The sequence below is a fragment of the Olea europaea genome, unplaced genomic scaffold, assembly GCF_002742605.1.
Source record: "Olea europaea var. sylvestris unplaced genomic scaffold, O_europaea_v1 scaffold372, whole genome shotgun sequence".
Taxonomy (NCBI): Eukaryota; Viridiplantae; Streptophyta; class Magnoliopsida; order Lamiales; family Oleaceae; genus Olea; species Olea europaea.
The window spans coordinates 2,365-11,390 of NW_019256525.1; the positions used below are offsets into that span (position 1 = coordinate 2,365).

General features: G+C 35.6%; 1 protein-coding gene across 2 annotated transcripts; it reads left to right on the forward strand.

Moving 5' to 3' along the window:
* Positions 1 to 867: 867 nt before the first annotated feature.
* On the forward strand, positions 868 to 8,994 carry LOC111386752. 2 transcript variants are annotated; one of them, XM_023011216.1, is made up of 5 exons: positions 868 to 1,374; positions 1,965 to 2,063; positions 2,327 to 2,371; positions 7,191 to 7,328; positions 8,447 to 8,994. In XM_023011216.1, exons 1-5 carry the CDS (start codon positions 955 to 957, stop codon positions 8,780 to 8,782), a joined length of 1,038 nt encoding a protein of 345 aa, XP_022866984.1. In that variant the 5' UTR covers positions 868 to 954; the 3' UTR covers positions 8,783 to 8,994. The 2 variants fall into 2 exon arrangements, with proteins under 2 accessions (XP_022866984.1, XP_022866985.1); XM_023011217.1 differs by lacking the exon at positions 2,327 to 2,371.
* The last annotated feature ends 32 nt before the right edge of the window (positions 8,995 to 9,026 follow it).

The following is a 9,026-nucleotide window of genomic DNA, read 5'->3' on the forward strand; positions in this document are numbered from 1 at the left end:
TTTTTTTTTTCTAAAAATCATTTTTCATATCAATCAAATATCTTGTTCGTCTCACGTTCTTTCAAAACTCTTTTTTCCTATATATTTATTTTTAATAACGCATTCACATAATAAAATATTCTACACATAAATAAAAATTTTTCTACTTTTTAACCATACATTCTTCGAAAATTCATTGTTCAAAGTAATATTTTTCTAAAAAAGGTCCCCAAACAGGAGCTTAGTTAAAATAGCGTAGCAAATTAATTTTATTTGTCGTTTCATTTATTTACTTATCTATTTTTTATTTACTTTTAAAATACAATTTTAATATAAAAATAAAATAAAAGTTGGGACGGTGTCATCCTCTAGATTTAAGGGAGGAAATTATCATATGCGATCACCGTTGCGTTGAGTTAAAAGAATTAAATGTTATTGGTTGAAATTTAATATAATAGAGTTTAGGTTTTTAGAAGAGAAATTGCAATTAATTCTACATTAAGTGGGGTATTAAGAGTTTAAATTATTTCAATTCGATATGTAAGGTACAAATAACAGTATTACAATTTATTTAATTTTTTTTTATTACAATTGCTATAAATTTTATAATTTTAAACTGCAAGAAGTAAAAATAAGGATCTGTTCGATAGTAATTATAAGAATTGATTTTTTAATCATTAAAGAGAAATGCAAAGGTCGCTGAGAAAGTAAAAAATGAAGGTTAGAATAGTGAAATAACTCTTGACGTAAAAAATCACTACCAAATGGGTGCGACGAAGTATACATTTGATTTTACCTAATTTAATACTTTTATTAAATAAAAATAAATACAACTATTTATAAATTTATTTAATACACAAATCCGGCCACCTCAATTTCTCAAGTCAATGATACCTCAGCCAGTCAGATAAAATATAAAATTATCTCTGAATTCTGAGTTCTGTACTTCAGTGTTCAGAAATCTCAAAATAATCTATGGGTCGGAAACCGAATGTCTCCGAGCCGACTCGTTGGGCCTCTCTGATCCTGCTTTTAATCGGTTTGGTATCTTGTTCGATGATCTACATGTTCGTGATATTGGTTTTAAGGCCATCAGTACCAGAAAATGATTCAAATGTTGAATCATTAGCACTGGCTGAGTCCGATGAAAATGGTGAAAAGTGGGTTAACGGCGTAAAGAGTGGCGGCGCTACTGGTGGGTTGTGTTGTAAAGGGATTGATAATTTGGAGCTTTGGGGGGCTGCTGTCAAATGGGGCACAGATTTCAAATTCAATTCTTCTGGTGAATGTTGTAAAGCTTGTAAAGCCATGTGTACTGGAAATGATGGGCCTTGTCTTTGTGATACCTGGGTTTTTTGTGGGAATAAGCAGGCTTGTGGGAACAAATTCGGTGAGGTTAGTTGGAATTTCTTTCTCTTTTGTTTTAATTTCTGTCTATAATCTTCTATGTACTTGATTGGTAGAGGATAGATATGGCTGTTTTTCAAATAAATTTGTGTTCTTTGAATGTTTGTGCTGGTTGCAGAATTGGAAACTTAGTTCTCTAATATAGTGTTGGAGAAATTACAATTTTATGAAAAAATGTAACTAAAGTTGAGAGCCAAATATGTAGATGGTAAGCCCGAGACGTTGATGTAGATTCAAGTTCTCTATGACTAGAACAATTAAGAAAACTGGTCTAGTGGAAATCTCATGACCTGCTTTCCAAGATTAATTAGCCAACTAAAATTGTGAAGTTAAAATTAATGTGCACTATATATTGAGCTCAAAGCCCTATGCTAATTAGTGCGCATTAGTAGAATTGTTGTGTTTGCGCATTAGTGCATGTATAAAGCACACAGGACATAGTAGGAGAAGTAATGTAGTAGTAAGTATTTGTAGATTCTTCCCCATCAATATGATTTAGCTCAACGAACCATTAATTATCACCGTCATCGACTCTGTGATTGACAGAATAATTTTTATTTTTTATTCCGTTGTTTCAGTGTTGGTTGAAAAAACAGAAGGATATACTGGTCCCTGAAAAGCAGGATGTAGGAAACAAAGTCATGTGGACTTCTGGCGTTGTCTTTGGAAGAGGAGAGGTATACAAATAACTGAATTGTCTTTGGTTACTTCTTACTATTTTCTACGATGTAGCCAGTAACTATCTCTCTCCGTGTTAATAATTGCTGCATTCTTTTAATTGTTACTTTTTCTCTTCCTCTCCCCGCGCTCTTGCCCTTTTGATGTTTTCCTAATAAACCGTCAAAAGAGTAGTCTTTCATTTCTTCTTGATGCTGGACTCCTGTGGATTATGAATTTTTCTTCATGAATTAACTTTTCATTCTCTCTTTTATTGTTTAAGGGTATTGTTGGCTTAGAGACAGAACATGGTACTCTTCATATCAAGGTATACATTCATATTCTTGAGTAAGTGAACAGGCCCATAAGTTACTCTCGTGGTTACGTAACCAGATTCATATAATTGATTTAATCACGGAGTGGTTTCTTGTACATCTGGATCACGTCAAGGAAAGAAAGTTTCCAATGGCTGCCATTGCAATCTCCAGTAACCTTTATAATCTTGTATTTATGCATCCAGACATTTCAAGCACCAATGAAAGAAAAAAACTAAATGATTACTGTGCTAATCTCTAATAAGCTTTATAGTCTTGTATTTATACATAAAATCGCAATTGTGTACCTGCATGTGAAGACAAATTAACAACATTCATATAAGCACACTGCATTTAGAGATTTGCTAAACCATCATGTAACTAGTTTTCTGTTTTGCCTTTGTTGATATATGTTGATATTTGCTTTAAATGGAGTGGTAAGATGATCCCAATAATAATTAGTTGGAATGTGAGGGGCTCAATGAAGTCGAGGAAAGGTTAGGCATTCAAAATCCGATAAGAGGTTGAAAGGCTGACCTTGTATGCTTACAAGAAACAAAGTTGGAGGTCGTTTTGAGGGCTGTTGTGACTAGTCTATGGGGGGGACAACATGTCAGGTATCAGTTTTTGGGGTTATCGGAGGCTTCAGGAGGTGTGCTAGTCATGTGGGACACTATAGTTTTTTATATGGAGGAGGTTAGTGAAGGGCTATTTTCTCTTGTGCTTTCATTTAAAAATATTGGGGATGGATTTCAATGGATGTTTATAGAAGTTCATGCGTCTAATGTTGATGAGAGTAGAGGTGGATTGTGGGATAGGCTGGCTGGTATGATGGCTTGGTGGAACCTTCCAACGTGTATTGGAGGAGATTTTAATATGGTTTGATTTTCTATTGAGAGGTATACTGGTGGGAGATTAACGGAGGCCATGGAGGACTTCTCAGATTTTATCAGGGAGAACATGTTGGTATACCTGCCTATGATTGGAGGAGATTTTACTTAGTCATTTAATCGAGATCAACCTATCTTGTCCTGAATAGATTGGTTTCTCGCATGTGGAGAGTGGGAGGAAAAGTACCCAGAGGAGATTGGGAAGGGTGTATTCAAATCATTTCCCTATTTCGTTATCTGAGAATGTGAGGTGCACTGGAAGAAGGCCCCATTTAAGTTTGAGAAGATATAGCTAAAAATAGAAAGTTTTGTGGAGCGAGTATGGACGTGGTGGGCATCGTATGACTTCAGGGGGTCTCCCAATTATGTGTTGGATCAAAAATTGAAGCTTTGAAAAAGGATTTGAAGAGGTGGAATGAGGAGTTGGGGGAGATATTAACTGTCGTAAAAAATCAATGCCTTTTAGATATAGAAGACTTGGATAGAAAGGAGGAGAGTCGAGGATTGGTAGGGGATGAGAGGGAGAGATGTGGAGAATTAAGATGAAGTTGGAGAGGTTGGTAAAGATGGAGTAGATTGCTTGGCGTCAGAAATTTGGGGTTGAAGAATGCACTCAGTTTTTTCACGAGGTTGCTAATTCAAACTGACGAAACAATTCTATCACTATGTTGGAGGTAGATGGGGTTACTTATGAGGAACCGCATGATATCGGGACCTAACTAGTGAGTTTCTCTCAAACTCTTTATCAGGAGCAGTTTGACTCGAGGCTGGAATTGGAAGGCTAGACTTTTTCTACTATTAATGAGGAGAATGCCGATTGGTTAGAGAGACCATTTGAGGAGGATGAAATTAAGGAGGTGGTGTTCAGAATGAATGACGACAAGGATCCAAGATCGGACAATATTTCTTTCTCATTCTATAAGGTTTGTTGAGAAGTGGTGCGATCGGATATTATGGTTGTCCTTACTTGGTTTTTCCAGTGTGGCAGGTTCTTGAGAAACTCCAATGCTACATTTATTGTGTTGATTCCTAAGAAATCGGGAGCAACGGATATTAAAGACTTTCGTCCTATCAGTTTATTGAGTGGGATAGACAAGATTATTGCGAAGATTCTGGCGAATTGATTAAAGGAGGTGCTAGAGAAAGTGGTGTCTAAGTTTCAAATTGCTTTTGTCAATGGGTGCCAAATTATGGATTCCATACTTATGGCGAATGAATGCATCGACTTAAGAATGCGTCTAGGGGTTCCAGAGATGTTATTTAAGCTTGACATTCAAAAGGCTTATGATCACTTAAATTGGGAATTTCTTTTGTATATGCTCAGACAATGTGGCTTCTGAGATAAGGTGGTGCCAGTAGATTTTTGTTTTGTATCTCTACTGTTTCTTTCTCAGTTATGGTGAAAGACACTCTTGAGAGTTATTTTCGGAGTAGTAGAGGATTAAGGCAAGTGAATCCTTTGTCTCCATTACAAGGGGTTTATGATTGATTAGCTGCAGGTATCTCATTTGTTGTTTGCATTATTGCATATGATACACTAATCTTTTGTGATGCAGATGTTGAGCAATTCAGGAACCTGTGTCGTTTGCTTCTGTGTTTTGAAGCTATATTTGGACTGAAGATAAATCTTGGGAAATCTGAAGCTATCACAGTGAGAAAGGTCGAGAACGTGGAGGAGTTGACTGCTTTATTGGGTTGTAAGGCTGCTTATGTCATATCTTGAGCTTCCTTTAGAAGCACGGTTTAAAAGTATACATTTTTGGAACAATATTATGGAAAGGGTGGAGAAAAGGCTAGTGGAGTGGAAGCGTATGTACCTCTCAAAGGATGGTCGTCTTACTCTCATTAAGTCTACTTTATCGAATCTTCCTACTTATTTTTTATCATTGTTTCCTATTTTTGCTGCAGTGGCAAAAAGATTGAAGAGGATTCAAATGGAGTTTCTGTGGGGAGGAGTAGGGAAGGAGAAGAAATTATATTTGGTTAACTGGGATGCAGTTTGTTCTCCAAGGTGTGGATTTTCGGATTGAGGAGCCTTGTATTGTTTAATAAGGCCTTGTTGGGTAAGTGTTTGTGACGACTCGAAATGGAGAAGGAGGGTTTTTGGAAAGAAATTATAGGGGCAAAATATGATGGGCAAGGGTTGGTGCTCAGTCGACGGCCGTGGCTCTTATGGGGTGAGTTTGTGGCGGTATATCCGTCGAAGGTGGATCTTTTTTAGGATAGATTGTCTTGGGAATTGTAATACTATTAATTTTTGGGATGATTGTTAGTTCGGAGAGCAACCGCTTAGGACAGGATTTCCTCTTTGTATCCTATTACTTTGGAGCTATCTACTACGGTGAATGAGATTTAGATATACATATTGAAAGTCTCAATTGGAACATTGTTTTTCGGTGGGGTTTGTAGGACTGAGAAGTGGATGATTATGCGTTGCTTCTGACATCTTTGTATAAGGTGCACTTCAGGGTAGGAGACGGTGATTGTATCAGGTGGAGGTTGACACGAGATGGTATCTTTTCGATCAACACTTATTTTAGATCCTTATTGAGACCCGTGGAGAGTTCATTATGTAAATTACCTCCAAATGTGGCATTTTTACTTTGGACGGTTGTTAGGGAACAGGGGTTAATGGTGGATAACCTTCGAGCTAGGGTTTTTATGTTATAGAGTGGTTCTATGTGTGTAGGAGGGATGAGGGAGACAATTGACCACTTATTCCTTTATTTTGATGCTGGTCGTTTGCTGTGGAACGACGTTCTGGCATTTCAACACATGGATTGGATGTTACCGAGGTGTATGGAAGACGTGCTAAAGGCATATAAGAGAAAGTTCCATGATAAGGATAGCAAGCTTGTGTGGGACCTTATTCTACGTTGTATTGTATGGAGTGTGTAGAGAGAAATATACAACCTCTGTATTGATTATCAAACACGGACAACAAAGCAGATTATGGAAGTGTATTTTTGACATTGTATACTTGGTTTAATGCTACGGCTACTAGGCATATAGACGGGATGCCCAATTTCGTGTTGTTTCTTTCTGACTTAAAGTAAATACACTTCCTATGTATTATTCCTTAATTAATAAAATATTGGATTACCTTTCAAAAAAAGAGTGGTCAAAGTCTGTCATAAAATTAATTCCTAGCTTTTAATTAGTCAATTAGATTATATAATTATGCAAGGAACCTCCTTGAGGGTGTGCTGAAAAAGATTGACACTCTGAGTCAGGAAAGCATGTCAACACGTTACATTTGTCTTGATCAGTAAAAGGTTTAGTTATTACTTATTGGTCGTATTTTCAGAGACAATTTTCAGTTGTCCAACATACCAAAAATATATATGTTCATATATGAACTAAAAAAAAGTGCATCCTACTCATGCTTCCAACTCTCTTTAAAATAAAATGGCACTAGAAACAGTACTAGAAACTATTTTCGTATTATATTATCCAAAACATTCTACGTGTTTTTGATCCACCGGTAAATTTAGTTTCCAGAACTTACTAAAAGAAGTCTTTACGAAATGAGAAATCTTTTACAAAATACTCCTGAAAAGGTCACAATTTCTAACTACGAATCTATTTTACTTTATATCTCTGTCATGAGAAGCAAAAGTGTATTGAATAAAAAACCACTGAAGAAAATGGAAGAGTTGAGTGAGGAAAGAAGAGACTTGAAATTTAGAGGAAGATAGTGAAGTTTTGTACCGCAAGAGTATATTTGGTATGCAATGCTGGACATGACTAAGCGATATAATTGGTAAAATTTTAGCTTTTTTTTACCTCTTTAATGTTATCAAGTACTATTCAATTCACTGTAGCAAACATGCTATAAGTGAAGTAGAGAGAGAAAATGGGCAGAGTTTCTTGGATGTTATTTAATATACTTCTGTATTTATTAAAAAAATATTTCACTGATGAACTTTATAATTTTGTGCAGCTTTTCCCTGATTGTTCTCCACTTTCAGTCAAATACATCCTAGAGTTGTTGGCAGTACGCCATTGTGCAGGTTGCCATTTCTATCGAGCAGAAAGTCGTGGTCAATCTTGGGATGCAAAAGGAAAACACATCGAAGATGTAAGAACTAAACATTGTTTCTTGGTCTTGTGCATCCCTGATCATTGTATTTGCATATGTAGTCTTGACTACTAAGAGGAACTTAGGAGTCTGTTCTGTTCATTCAGAGTCATCATTTTGATTCATTTCACTTGCCTGATTATTATCCCCCCCGTTTGATGGTGCTTAAAAGGCTGATCATTAGCAATTTTGCAACTTTGAAACTTCAAAATCTCAATAAAATATTAAACAAACTGACCCACACCTGATTTCATCCCCAACATTGCACAATGTCTATTTTCCCTCTTAATTGTGAATCCCTTTCTACCCTTGATTTACATGTTGAAAAAGACTGAATTTTATGCGTTTGATTTCCCACAGCAATACTGGTAAGGCCATTTCCAGTATTTCCCATAAATTTGGCAAAGACATGCCATATTTTGTTGGAAAAGCGGCATAATTGTTTAACCAATTTTATACTCGCACACAATCCAAAATAAAAGATATTTTTCAAACTAGTGTCATTTAGTTCTTCTTTCACACATTTGTGAAGAGGATGTTTGGCTAAGCTTAAAATTAATTCAAACTTACTTTTAAGTGGATTTTAATTCTAAACATGTTTGGATATGCTACTTTTCTTAATTGAAGTAAAAAATAGTCACTTATTTTGACATCAAGGAAAGGGTTATTTTCAAAATAAGTACTTGCTTATTTCCTACTTTGACCAACAAAAGAGTTATTTTTATTGAACTTAACTGTTTACCTATAAGCAATTATTTTAAGCTTAGCACATATTCCTATGTGCATGCCTACAAAATTCCATGAAATCTGTAGTATTAGATCAGTTTTAGAGGAATTTAAAGCGGTAGAGAAACTAGATATCATTCATTTTAATCTCTTTCTCCTTATTACTTTTATTTATCCTCCTATAAATGTTTATGGTCAAGATTTGCTAACCTTATTACTTAACTCTTTATTTCTGTTTGTGTTTTTGTTTTATGTTTCAATGCGTTGGACTGATTTTTTTAGTGACTGATGATAAGTTATTATTTTCCGCTGCTTTAATTTGTTTGGAAAATCATCTGATTATTCCATTTGCTGGAAAATCATCTTGATTTCATCTTCTTTTGTCTTTTCAGGCTTCCTTTGGTCCTCCATTTGCTCTTGTTCAAGGAACACTTGATGCCCAAGGAATGACATTCAATAAAATCCCGTCAGAGTACTGCCCTACCATAAGAAGAGGATCAGTAGCATGGGTTGGCTCTGGTCCTGAATTCTTCATAAGCTTGGCAAATCACGAAGAATGGAAAAATTCATACACCGTATTTGGTTCTGTACTTCCCGAAGACTTGATGATAGCAGAGAAAATTGCTCAGCTTCCAAAAAAATCAGATGTTTGGAACAACATTAATGTGTCAGTTTTAGAAAACCCTGTACCTCTAAGGATTCAAAGAATGAAGATTAGTGTGTCGTAAACTTGTAACTAGTTATATGCCAATAAGAAGATATCTGAATTGAGTTTAACTGATACTTTTTGTATGATGTATTATAGGTTTCGTTCCATGGTTCTGCTTTTTGTCTTTGTTGTACCATCGTTTATTCGAGTTTTGTAAATATAACAATGCAAATGTATGTTATTACCTTTTTGAAGTTGAAGTTGAAGCATTATGCAACAGTTGCAGAACAAGTTGGGGCCATTTGTTGCATTGCTTCCTTTTT